The sequence below is a fragment of the Tenrec ecaudatus genome, chromosome 5 (genome assembly GCF_050624435.1).
Source record: "Tenrec ecaudatus isolate mTenEca1 chromosome 5, mTenEca1.hap1, whole genome shotgun sequence".
NCBI classification, from domain to species: Eukaryota; Metazoa; Chordata; class Mammalia; order Afrosoricida; family Tenrecidae; genus Tenrec; species Tenrec ecaudatus.
The window spans coordinates 105,781,099-105,800,368 of NC_134534.1; the positions used below are offsets into that span (position 1 = coordinate 105,781,099).

Genomic DNA, 19,270 nt, shown 5'->3' on the forward strand with positions numbered 1-19,270 from the left:
CTGGTGGAAGTAGGAGAAAGCAGACGGTTGTTGTTGCTAAATGCTGTCACGTCTGTCCCAACTTGTAGCAACTCTATGCACAACAGCATGAAACACTGCCCACTCCTGCACCATCCTCACAATTGTCGTTTGAGGCCATTGTGGCAGTCACTGTGTCAATCTACCTCCTTGAGTGTCTTCCCCTTATTAACTGTCCCTTTAGAAAACCTTGTGAATATTGGCAGCAAGAGGAGGAGGATCTAGAATGCAGAAGAACTGGGAGCACTGAAAACAGAACCGACATTAAATCAGGTAAGATCTAATCTGGACATAGACACCAAACAAGCAAACAAAAAGCCTCATTTCCAGCAATTCAACTCCAACTCATAGTAACCCCTCATGTGCCAGAATAGAACTGTGCTCTATGGGGCATTTACTGCCTGATTCTTCAGAAATAGATTGCCAGACATTTCTTCCTTGGCACTTCTGGGTGGATTCTAACCACCCACCTTTTGAATAGGTAAGCAGATTAACTGTTTTCATCAAAGGGGTCCCCAAATTTAGAACCTAATTCACCAATTCAAAGAAAGGATATATAACTCATATGCAAATGCATAGAGTCATTTTTAACTTCATAGAGAAGAAAAAACAAAGTACACACATAAATTGATAATCAAACTTTAACCTGTTTGAATACCGCTGAGGATGCAATAAAACCGACATCTTCTTTCGTGCCTTAGTGGTAGTAGATCCACCTGTTATAAGGGGTTTTGAAATGCAGTATATAGAAAATAGATTGATGGTTTCCTGGGGTTGGGTTTGTGTTGTGGATTGAAAAAGATATGGTGAAGTTCTAATTCCCAGTACCTGTGAAAGGGACCTCACTACAAAGTAGGGTCTTTGCAAGATGTAATAAATTAATGATGAAGCTATATTGGGTTAGAGTGGTCCCTACGGCCAATGACTGGTGCCTTTTTAAGAATGGGAAATTTGGACACAGCTATGTACAGGGAGAATGCCCTGTGAAGACAAAGACTGAGACTGAAGTTGTGCTTCCCAAAGTCAAGGAACACCAAGCACACTTGTCACCATCAGACTCTAGAGGAGGCACGTTCTTCCCTAGTGTCTTAAGCGGTAAGTGGCCCTGCTGACGTCTTGATTTTAGGCCTCCAGCTGCCAGAACTATGAGAAAATTGATTTATGTTCGTTCAAGCCACTTTGTGGTGTTTGTCTTAATCTTAGCGCTAAGATTAAGACAATGTGATCTATTTTGAACTGTTAGTATATAGTCCCTTTCTCAGACAACATCTGCTGTCTGGTTTCCCCTCCTCTGTTTGAGGGTCACGTTTTCCCTTTCTTTTTTGACTGTAATATTTACTTTATTTATTTTTTAAAATTGTGTGTGACTTAGGTCAAAGTTGACAAAGCAGATCCATATACATTTGGTTTCACCTCATCCATTTCAATCCCAATGCATCACTCCTTTCAGATTTCCTCCCTGCGCTTCCTGTTCCCATCCTTCCTTCTTTCCTAAGCCTCTGAACTTGGGTAAATGCTGGACTTTTCATCTTAAATGGCCAATTTCTCTAACGTAGAGGTGACTTCCGTTCCCAGCCTGAGGGTGACTAAGGGTCTTTGTGTTGAGGGTTCCACCAGTCTCTTTACTCCCACTGTACTCAGGACCTTATAACATGACCCTTTTCAGAACAGTTGGTAGTGCAGTTGCCCATCTAGTTCTTCTGGCCTTGGAGTTATGGAGACTGATGCATGCTCGTCTATTGGATCATTTCCAATAGACTACAGGTGCCTGTAGATTTTCATCATTCTTCTTGTTTCTAGCTGGAAAGAGATCAATATTTGCCCCCTTGATAGTTGCTCAACAGCTTAAAAAATAATTCTATTGGGATATAATTCATATATACTTCCATCGTTCAATCATATTTAGAAGAGCTGTAGAAACATCACTACAGCCCTGGTGGCTCGGTAATTACAAGTTGGGTTGTGATCCTCAAGAATAGCAGTTCAAGACCACCAGCTACGCCTCAGGAAAAAGACGGGAATTTCTACTCTCCTTTAATAGTTACGGTTTTAGAAACTCACAGGGACTGCTCTATGGGGTCACTATGAGTCAGCATTGACTCGATGGCACTGAGGAGAGCGAGCAACCATCACTACAATCCATTCTAGAACATTCTCTTCCTTCCTTTATTTATTACATGCCTCCCGTTTTCCTCCAACCTCCTCACCCTAGTTCATACTCCCAATAAGCCATTGCACTAGGTACTGTCTCTACATATTTGCATATCCTAGACTTCATATACATGAAAACATTAATAAAAAACAGCAAATATATTAAAAAGAAAGAAAAATACCAACAACAATATTAAAACAAACCAGAGGGGAAAACCCTTGATTGAGAAAAAGCACGAAATATTAAAAATGAGAACAAATTTTACATGGATCAAAAGGGAGGTCAAATGCTAAGGTATTACATTTTAAACATAATTACATCTACCATAACTGAGTTTCCAATATTCTCGGTCTGATAGCAAAGTTGTTCACATCCCTTGATTATGGTCAGTGGTGACACACTGGAGACTTAATCCCCATGGGGACCCTACAAATGGTTATTTAGCTTCCAATGTCATCCGTAGCCATCTGCAAGCTAGGTGTTCACAATTTAAACTCTGATGCCATTTCCTCCTTGAGATTTGGATTTTATTATTTCTAATCCTTGGACCACAGAGGCTGGTGTGCTTCTTCCATATGTGTGGGAAACAAAGATTTCTCCCAAGTCATGTTAAAGTTAGGACACTGCTTGCAGCTAATGGTAAGCAATTGCCAAGTTACCTCCATGAAGGCAGTCAGTTGTCTGGTCCCACCACAAATAGGGCCCACTCCCCATTGTTAAGGACAATGGGCTATTTCTCCCTAAAGGCTTGCGACCATTAGTCTGGTACTAGGTGGGGTTTGCACCCTACTGATAACGGTTTCTATAGTGAGTCCGAGAACAGGTCAAACCTGCTCAGTGACATCCAAAGTTAGGCCACCATCCTGAATCTAGGATCCGCCCATCTTGTCGTATGTATACCCCCAATCCCTCCTCTTCCTATTATACCCCTTGATCACCCCCTCCAATTTCTGTATTACCTATAGCACAACCCTTTCCTGTGACATATGTTCTCACCTGTAATTAGGGGGCTTACATATCCCCAGAGAATATAAAAACCTTGGTTAGCAATAAAGCGTTCTCTCTCTCTCTCTCTCTCTCTCTCTCTCTCTCTCTCTCTCTCTCTCTCTCTCTTTCGTGCGCACGTGCACTCCACATGAACCACCAAGTGAGGCTGAGGTGAGCATTGCTACCATGAAATGTGTCTGAATCCATTATTTCAGTCTCTCTTCTATCTCTCATGATCTCTATGACTTTCCTATAATCTTTACTTATTATCACTGTGCAATTGCGCCTACCGGACCTGTGATGATGTGTTAGGGGCAGATTAACCCTGACACATGTGGACTTAGTTGACACCTCACTTAGATGGCTGCTTGTTTGAATAAAAGCCTCTAAAATCCCAGATGCTATTCTTTTTGCCAGGCCAGACACCATCTGCTTTCTTCACCACATTTTGCTGTAGCACCCTTATCTTCTGTAATCTCTTCAAGAGGGTGAGCATCGGGCAGGGCCATGTCACAAGAAGAATTGTTCTTACATTAGGGCTAGAATTAAAGGTGTGTGTGTGTGTGTGTGTGTGTGTGTGTGAAAACTTTTAATTTCATGTCTTTGGCTTTTTGTTGAAAATAAACAGTCCAGGGCTTGTTTGGGTGGTTTGCTTGTTTATTTGTGTAGTGACTTGGCTAGACTATTTTAGTGACGTCTATTTCCCCCACAGTAAGAAGCATAGAAAGAACAGGCTTGCGCATGTGCACCAACCATGTTTGATGAAAGGAGTTTTAGCTGGGATTTCTTTGACCCTCTTCCAATCTTCCTTTTGAGTAGTCTGCTTACCCTGGTATGACACCCATTGTTTGCTGCCATTGAGTCAGCATGTACCCCATGTACGATATAAAAGCGCACGGTAGGGTCCTGCATCGTCAGCATGGCCAGTTGTGGATTGGACCATTGGAATCAGGGTTTTCATTGGCTGATTCTTAGAACTAGGTTGCGAAGCCTTTCTTTCCAATCCATCCCAATTAGACCCCAGGATGTACTGGTGGATTGCTGTATTGTTGATTTTCACAATGCTCTGGGGCAGTCAAAGCAATAGTTATGGAGGCCAGTCTCGGGGCTTGTTCTGATTCCAGAAGAACTATTCTTGGCTGTCTCTTTCCCTAGTGCTCTCTAGTGGACTAGGTGGCCTACTGCACAATTTGCTGATCTTAAATAAGAGCAGTTTTGTTTTCAAGAAGGAATGCTGACGGTGCAATGGTTGCACCGTGGTGGGTTAGTGAGGGACTAAAAGGTTAGTGATTCAAACCCACCAGCTGCTCTACATGGGGGAAAATACAGCAATCTGCTTCTGTAAAGATTGGACACCTTGGAAACCCTGTGAGACAGGTCTGCTCTGTCCTATAGTGTCACTGTGAGTCAGAAGCGATGTGACGGGCAGTGGGATTGGGGTGTTGGATTCAAGACTGCCATTATGCTGGAAGTTTCTGGCACTTTGTTTCAAATAAAGTCAGTTCTTTTTTTTTTTTTTATGGATTACCTCTTTGCCTGGGCACTTGGGAAAATCTTTGAGCCGCTGCGCTGGGCCTTGGATGACAGCCTCTGCTCTCCTCAGCTTCTGTCTCCCTCGTTAGCATGGAACTTCTTCCCACAAGCAGGCTGGGGCGAGGGTAGTTGGGAATCCAGGATGCTCAGCCTGCCAGACTCATGTCGTGTCTGTTCCATGGGCCAGGGCTAGGTGGCAGTAGAGAGGCCCAGCCTGTCAGTTGCACTCATCAGGAATTTCATTTCCCCAGCTCAGAGGGGGGAAATGTTGGCAGCTTTCCTCTCCTGGTGGGAGGCAGTCACCTTTCCTTGGAAGTGGAGGGGAGTAGGAGCCCCCGCCCCCATCTTCTTGGTTACAACTCTTTATAAAGCTGAGTTTCGGGGCAGTAGGAAATAACAGCTCAAATGCCATGCTCACTGCTATTACTGAGTTTTAGGAGATTTTCTAGAATAAATATTTCATTTGCTGTATACCCTTCAGATTGTTTCTAGGTATTTCCTTTTTATAGTTTTGCTCACTCTGCTTCCAAGGAGGTCTTCACACGGCTACCTGCCTTTTCGTGGACTAGCTGTCAGGGTAAAGGGCGAGGCCTTTGCTGCGGCCGCAGGTGACCCCGGCCTCAGCTCTAGTTCTGTAGGGACCGAAAGTGTTCCTGCTAAGGGGGCAAAATGGACTGACTCTTTCTGGTACCGTGGATTCATTTGTCAGGTTGGAGATAGTTAGCCTCCTTCTCAGGGTACTTTAATGCATATAATTATAAAGCCAGTTAGCCAATTATCACAGCAAGTTACATTATGGGCTATAATGAAAATATGTGCATTTATGAACATATTAAATAGCAAAAACTACGTTTTTATGTGTCTCAGTATCTGGAATAATGGAAAGGCTGGCAATTCAAGTCCACCGATAGAATGAAGCCCAGTGGAACACAGTTCTATTATGAAACGCCATGAATTGGAACTGACTTGACAGCCCCTGGTAGTGTACTGGGCGGGATAAAAAGAACTTTCCTGAAAAATTAAAATATCTGTGACTTTTATCAGAGTAATAAAGTCATAGGCATAGTGATTTTATTAACATATAATATTAATGTGTTCTTGTCTACATTCAAATTGAGCAATGTATGACATTTTAGTAGGGGGTCAGAGAAAGCCAAGATGTATTCTTTCCCAGTCTAAATTCTGTGAATCTCAGGTTAAGAACTGCGTAGTTATATAATCTGCTGTCAATTTGAGAGTTAAGAGCGAAGGGGTGAAGTTTAGCCTGACAATCAGGTCACAGCTTAATAACCTCATTTGGAGGCACTAAGGAGATAAATAGCTCATTGGAGGTGGGACACATGCTTATTCCCTGTGAGACATTTCCGTTGACAAGACATGTGGAGCTATGCTAGAGCTTGGGAGCCAGAGGAGCCACGTGGAGACCCCTGCCAGCACTGAGATGCTTACACTGCCACTGGATCCATAAAACCTTCCACCCACTGGCCTGTGATCTTCCTGCATTTGGGATCATTGCATGTGTTGCATGAGTCTGAAGAGGACTTTATAGATTGGTATTGGACATATGGGCTAATATTGGACTTATGGACTTTATCTGGACTGGGTTGTTCTCTCCGTATTCAATTGCACTTGGATGTAAAGCTTTCTTATACATATCTGAGTGTCTATAAATTCATTTCTCTAGTCAACCCGGAGTCACACAAGTACATTAGCTATTCAAAATGGGGTCTGAAACAACAGCACAAGTTTGCTTCTCCAGTTACCGCAGGCCCTGGCCAAATGCAGAAGCTTGAAGATCAACAAGCAGCCATCTAGCTCAAACGCAACAAAGCCCACATGGAAGAAGCACACCAGCCTGTGTGACCACGAGGTGTCGAAAGAATCAGCTATCAGGCATCAAAGAACAAAAAATCATATCATTGTAAATGAGGGGGAGTGCAGATTGGGAACTCAAAGCTCATCTGTAGGTAATGGGACATTCCCTCACAGAAGGGTCGCAGGGAGGAGATTAGTCAGTCAGGGTGCAGTGTAGCAACGATGAAGCATACAACTTTCTTCTCATTCCTAAATGCTTCCTCTTCCCCACTATCATGATCCCAATTCTACCTTACAATTCCGGCTAGACCAGACAATGTACACTGGTGCAGATAGGAACTGGAAACATAGGGAATCCAGGACAGATGACCCCTTCAGGACCTGTGGTGAGAGGGGCGATACTAGTAGGGTGGAGGGAGGGTGGGTAGAGAAGGGGGAACCGATTATAAGGATCTACATAGAACCTCCTCCCTGGGAGATGGACAACAGAAAAGTGGGTGAAGGGAGACCTCGGACAGTGTAAGACATGACAAAATAATAATTTATAAATTATCAAGGATTCATGAGGGACTGGGGAGCGGGTAGGGAAGGGGAAAATGAGGAGCTGATACCAAGGGCTTACATTGAAAGGAAATGTTTTAAGAATGATGGGGGCAATGAATGTATAAATGTGCTTGACACAATGGATGTATGTACGGATTGTGACGAGTTGTATGAGCACCCATTAAAATGATTTTTTTAAAGAAAATAAAGTATGAAACTCTGTTTTTTTAATGCAGATTCTGAGTCAGCATGTGTAGTCTGAGATTCTGCATTCCTAACAAGCACAAGCACAGGTGAATGTGGATGTGGCCGGTCCAGGATCACACATTGTGAAACAAGGCTCGGGTCTTAGGATGACAGTCTCCAGCAGGGTGGAGGTGAGGCCCAGACAGCACAGATGATCTTTCCTAGTCCAGGAATGGCTTAGGATTACCTGGCTTCACCCTGGAGACATATGCTTTCCTTTCCGTGAGCTTCAGTATCTAGTTACAGAGAGGACAGCTGGATGGGCACCCTCTGCTTTCCAAACGTGACCATGGCAGTGCTCCTGAAACAAGCTAACACTTCAGAAAGCCCATTCCCCAAAATGTGTGCCAAAGCACATATCAATTCACAGAGAATACAAATCGACCGAGCTTTGCAAATTGAAGTGATCATGCTGAGAATAAACTAATGATATTGAAATTGGTGACATGTCTTTGCCATTTTCCCATTAAAAAAAAAATGCATTGCCAATGTGGTGAAGAAAACTGATGGTGGCCAGCTATCAAAAGATATAGCATCTGGGGTCTTAAAGGCTTGAAGATAAACAAGTAGCCATCTAGCTCAGAAGCAACAAAGCCCACATGGAAGAAACACACTAGCCTGTGTGACCACAAGATGTCGAAGGGATCCGGTATCAGGTATCAAAGAACAAAAAATAATATCATTGTGAATGAGGGGGAGTGCAGAGTGTAGACTCAAAGCCCATCGGTAGGCAACTGGACATCCCCTTACTGAAGGGTTGTGGAGAGGAGATGAGCCAGTCAGGGTGCAGGGTAGCAACAATGAAACATATAACTTTCCTCTAGTTCTTAAATGCTTCCTACCAGCGGGGTTGGGAGAAATGAAGTTGATGGCACGGGGAGAACGGGGCACTGACCCACCCAGGGGGAGAGTATTGGTTGTGTCCCCACAGAACTGGAACATGCATATGGACCCCACCATGACCGCCAAACCAGGAAGGCAACGTAAAGCGCAGAAGAATACACAAAGAGACTGGACCATACGCCGGCCCCAACCAGAATTAGCCCGACCCCCACCATTGAAGGGAGTACCACAGAAAATGAAAATAGATCGTCTGGTGTGGGAAAGGAACTGACTCACCACACCACACCCAGAAGGAAGCTGAAGAAAAAGAAGGAAGAAGAACAGAGTGAAGCACAGCTGGGCCCACCAAGCTCAGAGGACGATAGCCTGGCTCAGAGGGCCCAATGTACAGAGAGGACCATATAGCCAGCCCCAAAGCGAGATGCAACATCACGCACTGACTCGTCCCTACACTGGACAGCACCAGAGACACAGTGGGGGATGTGCAACTGAGCTGACCCCACCACACTGAGGCAAAACACTGGGGGTGTGCAATGGAGCAGCGAGGGAAGCAGAGCAAGGAGGTCCTGATAGAGTATAAAGGATGGACTTTGGGGCCAGGACGTGACATCAGACTCATCTGGAAAACACTCCTAAAAGTCAACAAACAGACCTTGAACTACTAACAGGTTTTTGTTTTGTTTTGCTGTCTTTTTGTTTGCTTTTTTCTTTTTTTCCTCTTCTTTTAAATTTTGTATGTCAGTGGCTTTTTTGTTTGAGAACTTGTCGGTGTTGCTGCCGTAGAAGCCATGTTCTTATGTGCCACTTTGGTGCTGTCAAAGCCGTCTGCATTTTTATGCACATATTACTATATCTGCAGGTCCGCCTAGATAAGATAGGCTGGACAAACAATGTGAGAGCAAATAACCGGACCAACTGTTCCGGAGGGACATGAGAGCGTGGGAGGTAGGGGAAGGGAGTACGTGTTGGCCAAGGGAACAACAAGTCATTCAAAACCAGTGGAGGGAGGGGATGGGAGGACTGGTAGGCAGTAACCAAGGGCAAGGTAACTGAATTACTGAAACCAGAATGAAGGCTGAACATGGTAGTGGGACAGGAGGAAAGTGTAAGGAAATAGAGGAAAGGAGTAGAAGGCATAGGGCATATAGAGAAGCCTAAATACAGACATGTACATATGTAAATATATTTATGATAATGGGGGAAATAGACCTAGGTGCATATATTTATAGGTTTAATAGTAGGGTAGCAGGTGGACATTGGGCCTCCTTGCACGCATTCCCTCAATACAAGAGCACCTTGCTCAGCTAAACGGTCATTTCATGATACCCACCTTCCCGACATGATCGCTGAAGACAGATGTGTGCATAAGCAAACATGGTGAAGAAAGCTGATGGTGCCCGGCTATCAAAAGATATAGCATCTAGGGTCTTAAAGGCTTGAAGGCAAACAATTGGCCATCTAGCTCAAAAGCAGCAAAATACACAAGCCTATGTGAACACGAGGTGTTGAAGGGATCAAGTAGCAGACACCAAAGAACAAAAACCATCATTGTGTGATCACCTTCCCCACATAAATGCTGAAGATGAATGTGCATAAGTAAGTGTGGTGAAGAAGGCTGATGGTGCCCGGCTTTTGAGAGATATAGCGTCTGGGGACTTAAAGGCTTGAAAGTAAACAAGCGGCCATCTAGCCCAGAAGCAACAAAGCCCACATGGAAGCAGCACATCAACATGTGTGATCATGGAGGGCCAAGGGGACCAGGTTTCAAGCACCAAAGATGGGGGGAAGGTGGAAAATCATATCATCGTGAATGAGGGGAGCATGTGATGGGGGACCCAATGCTCATTTGTAGACAAGTGGACATCCTTTGCAGAGGGGTAGTGGGGAGGAGATGAGTCACTCAGGGTTCAGTGTAGCAATAATGAAACTCACAACCTTCCTCTAATTCTTAAATGCTTCCTCCCCCTAACTATCATGATCCCAATTCTACCTTGCAAACCTGGTTAGATCAGAGGATGCACAGCGGTACAGATGGGATCTAGAAACACAGGGAATCTAGGACAGATGAACCCCTCAGGACCAATGGTGGGAGTAGCGATAGTGGGAGGGAAGGGGGAACTGATCTCTGGGATCTACATATAACCTCCTCTCTGGGGGATGGGCAATGGGAAGGTGGGTGAGGGGACATGCCAGGCAGTGTAAGAGAAGATAAAACAGTAATTTATAAATTATTAAGGGCTCATGAGGGAGTGGGAAACTGCAAGGGAGAGGGAGGGAAAAAAAGAAAAGAGGAGCTGATCCCAGGAACCCAAGTGGAAGGTGAATTTTGAGAATGATGAGGGCAACAAATGTATAAGTGTGCATTACACAATTGATATATATATGGATTGTGATAAGAGTTGTATGAGCCCCAATAAAATGATTTTTTTAAAATAAATAAACGCTACTTCTGAAAAAAAATGCTTCCTCCTGCCCACCACCACCACCACTATCATGATCCCAATTCTACCTTACAAATCTGGCTAAACCAGAAGATACAGATAGCAAATGGAAACACAGGGAATCCAGGACAGTGGTGAGAGTGGCAATGCCTGGAGGGTGGAGGGAATGTGAGGTGGAAAGGAGGAACCAATTATAAGTATTTACATATAACCTCCTCCCTGGGAGATGGACAACAGAGAAGTGGACGAGGGGTGACGTCAGACAGTGTAAGATATGACAACATTATAATAATTTATGAATTATGAAGGGTTCATGAGGGAGGGAGGGGAAAATGAGGAGCTGATACTAGGCTCAAGTGGAAGGCAATTGTTTTGAGAATGATGATGGCAACAAAAGTACAAATGTGCTTGACACGATGGATGTTTATATGGATGGTGATAAGAATTGTACGAGCCCCCCATAAAATGATTTTTTTTTAAAAAAAGCATTGCCATTGAATTGACTACAACACTACAGGACAGGGTAGAACTGCCCTCCTCTTGATGGGAGTACAGCACCTCTTCTTCCTTCTGAGGAGCGGCCGGTAGAATCAAACACTCAACCGTGCGGTTAACAGCACAACCGTAACCCTCTACGTCATCAGAGCTCCTATATTTAATATATAGGGCGGGACTAGTAAAAAGGCAGCAGGGGGAGGGGTGCCTATGTTAACACACGAGGTCACTTTAATTTGCAGCACAATACTAAATATTCAAAATATCAAGCAAACCAGCTTCCTTTGATCCATCCAGCAGTGGTTTTCAGGTTTTAGTTAGAAAGGAAGACGTCGAAGTCCTAATTCATCAAGCTACATTTCTTCAGCCTCCTTGAGGCTGACCATTCCCTTTCTCACCACCTTGCCACATGCAGTGTGCCCAAGTAACTGAAAGCTGGTTTGAGGTTCCTTTCAACTCCACTCCTGGCAGAATCAACAGGTAGTCCTCATTATACGACAGGGCCTTATTCTGATGTCTTCAAGGTAAATAGGTTTTAACATTAAACTCTTAAAAATTTCATTATTGTTGCATTCTATTATTAATATTTTTATAGATCCTATATTTGTCTTTGGGTTTGGCCTGAGAACAATAACATCAGCAAATCACATGATGCAACATCGTATCTAGTACATGTTACCTGTGATAAGACGTATTCCCCCAAACTATTGCAAGCGCAGTTCATCATCCGATACACCATAAACCGGGAGTGCCTCTAGTTCCTCCTCTCCATCAACAAGAAGGACATGTGGCAAAATGGCCACTCTCAGGGCAGCTACACAGGCTATTGGCTGCTCTCAGGGTGCCCTCTGCTGGTCATATATGGAAGTTTACAAAAAAGCCAAGGAAGGCATTTTCGGTGAATGCAAAAGAACAATCAGTAGAAAGCTCCCTGCAGACATATCTTGGTTGTGAAAACAAATTCCTGAAGAAATTACTTTGGAAAAGCACAAAATAACCTTCTTTAAGAATTCTGAGACAGACAACAGAAAAGTGGATGAAGGGAGACATTGGTCAGTGTTAGACATGAAAAAAATAGTAATAATTTATAAAGTACCAAGGGTTTGTAAGGGAGGAAGAGTGGGCAGCTGATACCGAGGGCCCAAGTAGCAAGCAAATGTTTTGAGAATGATGATGGCAACAAATGTACAAATGTGCTTGACACAATGAATGGATGTATGGATTGTGATAAGAGCTGTATGAGCCCCCCCCCAAAAAAATTATTTTAAAATAATTCTGAGACTTTAAATGAGAGTTATTTTTCTGGAAGAAATTAAAAGGTCTTGTTGTTGAATTTATTTTGTCACTGTCAATGAGGAGTTTCTTTCTTTTTTTTCCCCAAATCTTAATATTTTTGGTCTCTGAGATTTCAGAAAGGATTTTGATGTTAGGATGTTTGGCCACTTGGAAGCTCCTTCTGCCCCCAAAGTATCACCATAGATGGCTTTTAATGGTACAATGACATACATAGGCAAGAGTAGAAAGACCAAAGTTTATTCTGACCGCTCAGTGGTAGGAAGGAATCCCTTGATGATCGGGGAGTTAAGTGCTCAACTAACTAGAGGTCGGTCACTTGAGCCCACGTAGAGGTTCATGGGGAAGGAGTCCACTCTGGGCTGCTAACTTCAAAGCAGCCATTTGAACCCACTGATCTCTCCTCGGGAGAAAACGAGACTCTCTACTCTGGCAAAGTTACAGGGGCAGGTGCAGCCTGTCCCAGGGGGGTCACTATGACCTGGCATCGACTTGATGGCAGGGAGTTTGGTTTGGGTTTTTGGAGAGGCTCATGGAAGCAGTCATAAGAAATCAAATATTTCTTGGGAAAATCTGCAACCTAAAACCTTTGCAGGTGTTAAGAGCAAAGATGTCACCGGGAGAACTAAGGTGCACCTGATTCAAGTCCTGACATTTTAAATTGCCTGGTGTGGATGTGAAGGCTAGACAATGAATGAGAAAGACGACAGAAGAAGTGATGTGTTTGTGTCATGGTGTTGGAGAAGATACTGAGAGTATCATAGACTGCCACAAGAGTAAACAAAAGTGTCTTGGAAGAAGTCCAACCAGAAGGGGGGTGGGTGGGTCTCATGTACTGTAGACATGCTGTCAGGAGACGAGTCCCGGGCAAGAACATCATGCTGGGTAAAGTGTCCGTGGAAAGGACAGACTGACACAGTGGCTACAGAAATGGGCTCAAACACAGCAATTGTGGGAGGCTGCGGAAACAGATGGTGCTTCGTTCTGTGGTGCACAGGGGCTCTCTGAGGCACAGCCAACGCCACAGCATCCGTCAATAACAACACGGGCCCTTTGGAAGGCAGGCCTGGCATCTGCTTCCAAGGGGTCAAACCACCTGGGAAACCCTGTGTAGACATTTTATTCTGCACCTCTGCACACACAGAGGGGCCAGCAGTCAGAGGCAAGTTGAAGTCAACTAGCAAGCAGGGATGGATGAACAGGTGGGAAGACGTGGCAGTGAGGAACGTATGCGCCTGGATTTGTACTCACTGCCATTAAGTCAATGTTGACAATGTGTCAGGGTGCAACTGCACCTTTGGGTTTCCAAGACTGAAATTCTTTCTTTTCATAGGTGCTACGTTTATGTATATATAAATTGTTTTATTGGCATATACGTCACATACTATCCGATTTAATCATTCAATCATATTGAGTTGTGCAATCATGAGCACAATAAAATTCAGAACATTTGCCATGCCCCTATCCAGTTACTGTTTTTATAGATCATTCTATCCTGGATTTCATATTCAGAAATCCATATAAAACACTATCATACAAAATCAGCTGAAGCAAACAAACAACCCCAACCACAATGACTACACAAAACATAGAAAAGTCTCCATGAAAGAGAAAACAGAAAAGATGAAAACATAAAACAACTTTAAAAGGGAGATCAAATGCTAGGTATTACACTTGAACCTAACAGGAGTAGAAAGCCTCTTCTTGCTCCTGAGCACTGCATAGCAGACACTGAACTTCTGCTAAGCATGATGGGAAAATCTAGAAACAGATCATAGTGAAGAATAAACAACATGGTTAACATTTAACAACATAATTAATGTCACTGAACTGTACATGCAAAAAAGTTACAATGACATGTTACATATAAATGAGGCTATGAAAATTCATAGGAAAATGCAGTTTTAAGCCCCTTCATGTTTACCACCATTTTATTTGAAAATACATTGGAATAGCATGTCAACACAATCATTCCTTCATTTACTACCCTCTCGCACATTTGATCCAGCTTCAGGAAAGTTAGAGCTGGTAGAAACTTAGAGGTGCACTTAAATTTTATAGATTACAACAAAGGTCTTGTGAAGGTGTTAGCAGAGGCTTAGCTAGAAGGAAGGTCTCCTGACCCTTACTCTAGGGCTCAATCCTCTGGGCAATCCCAGACTGGGTCAGCCCATTTCTTAATGTCTGTGTTATAGTATCTCTCACTCACTCAAAGTTCCTTCCCAGACACTGCCTGGTCTGGGGAGTGAGGTAAACTCAGGGGACTTATCTGAACCATCTGAATGAACTTAGACAGGGAACTGAAAAGAAATGTTAGCTACTTGAAATATTGATATGACAAATCCTGAGTTGTTGTGTCATTATCGGAGGAGGGGGTGCTTTTGTTTTGTCTTTACATTGAGCTAATTTGCAAATTTTTCTAAGTTCTTCCAACCTGAGTCATAGTATCCCAAACCAAACCCACTGCCATCAAGCGGATCCTGGCTCACAGGGATCTACATAGGGTTTCCACAGCTCTTTGTCTTTACAGGACAGACAGCCTCATCTTCGGCTCACGGAGCCCATGATGTGTTTGAGCCTTGTGGTCAGTGGTCCAATGCTTCCCCAGCAGTACTAAGGTTCCTTGAGTCAAAATACTACTCACTCACTGCCATGGAGTCAGTTTTGGCTCATAGTGACCCTATAGGATAGGGCAGAGCTGCCCCTGGGGGTTTCTGAGATTGCAGCTTTTGACACGAATAGAAAGCCCGATCTCTGTCGCTCAGGGTGGTGGTTTCAAACTGGTGACCTTGTGAATCACAGCACAATGCATAACCACTATACCACCAGGGCTCCATAAGTCCTAATGAAAAGCAACCATCTAGGACAGGATAGAATGGTCCGGGTAGTATCTGAGACTCTAACTCCTGATGGAGTAGAGAGCCTCCATCTTTCTCCTGAAGAGCAGTTGGTGATTTCAAACTGCTGACCTTGCACTTAGCAGCCCAACACGAAACCACTACACCACCAGGACTCCTCCTGAGTCATCATAGTAGTACCTAAATGCCCCTTATCCAGGAGCCCTGGTGGTATAGTGGATTGTGTGTTGGGGTACCAATCACAGCTTCAGCAGTTCAAGCCACTAGCAGTTCAAACCTCACATCCTCACCCCAGGGAGTACACGAGGCTTTCTGTTGGTGCGTAAATTTCAGGGGAAGTTCTTTTCTGTCCTACAAGGTCACTATGAGTCAGACATGACTCAGTGGCAGTGGGTTTGTGCGGGGTTGTTTTTGGTTTGGTTTCTGGGTTTTGTCTTTGGTAATTTTCTGTTTGTGGCAGAGAATTTTACATTTTTCACATTGTAATATTCTGCCTATAAGGGTATCACAGTCCGATGGATCCACAGTGGAAGTGGTAGGAGAATTCTCACTCCCCACGGAGGAAACCTGGCTTGACTCTCGGCCAATGCACTTCCTGCACAATCACCACCCCTCTGGAAGGAAAGCTCACATGTTACTGTGGGCTTGAATGGTTTTAGAAGAGCTTCCAGATTAAGAGACAAGGAATAAAGGCCTGGCAATTTATTTTTAAAGGTCAGTCAATGGAAACTCTGAGGAGAACAACAGTCTGATCTTATGAGCCAGGTGCTTATGTTGTGGAAGCTAACATGATGTATCCATATAAATCATTTTCTATGCTACTTTGATGATTGGGAAAAGATACCAACATGTACAATTAAGTCAAAGCCAGCAAATGTTTTTACAATTATGTAATTTGCTAATTTTATTGAAATAAACCCACTTAAATAAACCAAATCAAAAAAATTTCACTGGCACTTGAGTGCTTGGGCTGATTGATACCCATGAGGTGATTAGTTTGAATTCAGCAGCCAGTTCCTTCAAGAGAAAGATAGTCTCAGAAGCCCACAGGGCAGATAGTTCTACCTGCCCTAGCCGGTCACCATGGGTCAGAATGACTTCGGGGCAGTGAGTTGACTTTTGTTTTTGTTTGCTTTGGCTGGCATCTCTGACCTTAAGGCAAAGTTGATAGGAAAATCTTCACCAGCACACCATTCACCTTATGCCTTCTCTTAAAGAGCATCGAGCAGCCGTGTAAGGGGAGGTTCCGATGTGTGCTTATGCACTTCAGAGAGTGTCTTGTACACCTCACAGGACAAAGAAAACAACTCGTATGGAAACACAGACACCTCCCTTAAACCCGTGGCTCGTGTAGGAAACATTCCAGAATGCTGTGCACAGTTCGGTTCCTTGGGGTCGAGGATGCTTCGTCGCACTGAGGCCCATGTGGCAGATCGGTTCCCTTTGCATTTTGGAGACATCTCTATTTGTGCTGAACCAGGGGGCATGAGTGTCCACCCACTTCCAAATGCCTGGCGTCACATCCATGTCACTGGAAATGTCTCCTCGCCCCCAGTCTGAACATCACAGATAACTAGCTCTTCACATCCAAAGAAATGTTTTCTTCATCCACAGCTTGTTGGAGCTTCGACTGGCTGCGAAGTGTTAGGAAGGAATATCTCAAACCTCCTGCCATGCTAAAAAAAAAGAGAAAAAAATACAAGTTTTAAACTCTAGGAATCCCAAAGGTGATAATCCCAACAGTCCTTGCTGTTCTTAAAATTAAAAACCAAGTCTAAACGAGTTGCTGTGCAGTGAATTCCAACTCATGGCAACCCGTGTGGGTCAAAGTAGAATGGTGCTTCAAACACTGTTCTGTGGCTGATGTTCAGAAGTAGATCACCAGGCCTTTCTTCCCAGACATCTCTGTGTGGACTCAAGCGATTAAGGTTTCTATCAGTAACTTTCTCCCCCACCCAGGGACTCCTTCCTTTGAAACACAAGTCATTTAATTTAGAGGGAAAATGGTCCCTAGGTGTTACAAGCAGTTGGCATCCAACTATTCACCAAAAGGTTGGCCATGGGAAGTCACTGAGCAAAAGAAAGGTCTGCACTCCCTGTCATTCACACCGATGAAACAAACAACTTTCCTCTGGTTCTTAATGCTTCCTCCACTCACTCTCATGATCCCAATTCTGCCTTACAAATCCGGCTAGACCAGACCATGTACACGGGTACAGATAAGAACTGGAAACACAGGGAATCCAGGACAGAAAAAGCCCTCAGGACCAATAATGAGAGCAGCGATACCAGGAGGGGAAAGGGAAGGAGGGGGAGGAAGGGGGGGCAGGTCACAATGATCTACATGCAACCTCCTCCCTGTGGGATGGAAAACAGAAAAGTAGGTGAAGGGAGACCTCGGTTAGTTTAAGACATGAAAAAATAATAATTTATAAATTATCAAAGGTTCATGAGGGAGGGAGGGGGGCAATGAGGATCTGATACCAAGGGCTGAAGTAGAAAGAAAGTGTTTTGAAAATGATGATGGCAACAAATGTACAAATGTGCTTGGCACAATGAATGTGTATTTGTATTGTGATAAGAGCTGTATGAGGCCCCAATACAATGATTAAAAATAATAATAATACATTTTAACACACACACACACACACAAATCCCAGCCAAGAATATCCAATGGGGTAATCAATTCTACCCTGGAAGGTATGGTGTTGCTATGAGTCGGAATCAACTACAACAGGTTGAATGGTCTTGTTTCTTTGTTTAATCATTTTCCCTTCTCTAGTTCATGGTGTATTTTTTCTTTTTTTATGTAATAAATCTTTTTATTGGGGCTCATACAACTCTTATCACAATCCATACATACATCAATTGAGTAAAGCACCCTTATACATTCGTTGCCCTCGTCATTCTCAAAATTCGCCTTCCACTTGGGTTCCTGGAATCAGCTCATTTTCCTTTTTTTCCCCTCCCCCTCCCTCCCCGCTCCCCCCTTCCCCCTGAACCCTTAGTAGTTTATAAATAATTATTTTATCTTATCTTACACTGCCCAGCATCTCCCCTCACCCACCTTCCCATTGCCCATGCCCCAGAGAGGAAGCTACACATAGATCCCCGAGATCGGTTCTCCCTTTCTACACCCCCTCCCCTCCCGGTGTCGCCACTCTCACTGCTGGTCCTGAGGGGTTCATCCATCCTAGATTCCCTGTGTTTCTAGATCCCTGCTGCACTGCTGTGCATCCTCTGGTCTAACCAGGTCCACAAGGTAGAATTGGGGTCATGATCATTGGGAGGGGAGGAAGCGTTCAAGAACTAAAGGCAGGTTTTGAGTTTCATTGTTGCTACACTGAACCCTGAGTGACTCATCTCCTCCCCACTACCCCTCTGCACGGGGGTGTCCAGCTGTCTACAGATGGGCACTGGGTCCCCATCATGTACTTCCCCTCATTCACAGTGATGTGATTTTTTTCCCCCTGCCTTTGTTGTTTGAGACCTGGTCCCCTCTGCCCTTCACGATCACACATGTTGGTGTGCTGCTTCCGTGTGGGCTTTGTTGCTTCTGGGCTAGATGGCCGCTTGTTTACTTTCAAGCCTTTAAGTCCCCGGATACTATATCTCTCAATAGTCGGGCACCATTAGCCTTCTTCACCACACTTGCTTATGCACACATTCGTCTTCAGCATTTATGTGAGGAAGGTGATCACACAATGGTGGTTTTTGTTCCTTGGTGTCTGCTACCTGGTCCATTTGACACCTTGTATTAGCTTAGGCTGTGTGCTTCTTCTCTGTGGGCTTTGTTGCTTCTGAGCTAGATGGCCACTTGTTTGCCTTCAAGCCTTTAAGACCCCAGACGCTATATCTTTTTGATAGCCGGGCACCATCAGCTTTCTTCACCATGTTTTCTTATACACATGTCTGTCTTCAGTGATCATGTCAGGAAGGTGGGTATCATGGAATGACCGTTTAGCTGGGCGAGGTGCTATGTATTGAGGAAGTGTGCATGAGGAGGCCCAATGTCCACCTGCTACCCTACTACTGAACCTATAAAT

At 44.1% G+C, this 19,270-nt stretch overlaps 1 protein-coding gene across 1 annotated transcript in view; it reads right to left on the reverse strand.

Annotated features, from left to right (window-relative positions):
• Positions 1-13,731: 13,731 nt before the first annotated feature.
• The window catches only part of SLC35D2 (solute carrier family 35 member D2), a 74,755-nt gene continuing 69,216 nt past the window's right edge, over positions 13,732-19,270 (reverse strand). The window contains exon 12 of the mRNA XM_075549804.1: positions 13,732-16,900. Coding sequence (XP_075405919.1) covers positions 16,798-16,900 — 103 coding nt within the window. The 3' untranslated portion in view covers positions 13,732-16,797. The remainder of the gene's footprint in view (positions 16,901-19,270) is intronic.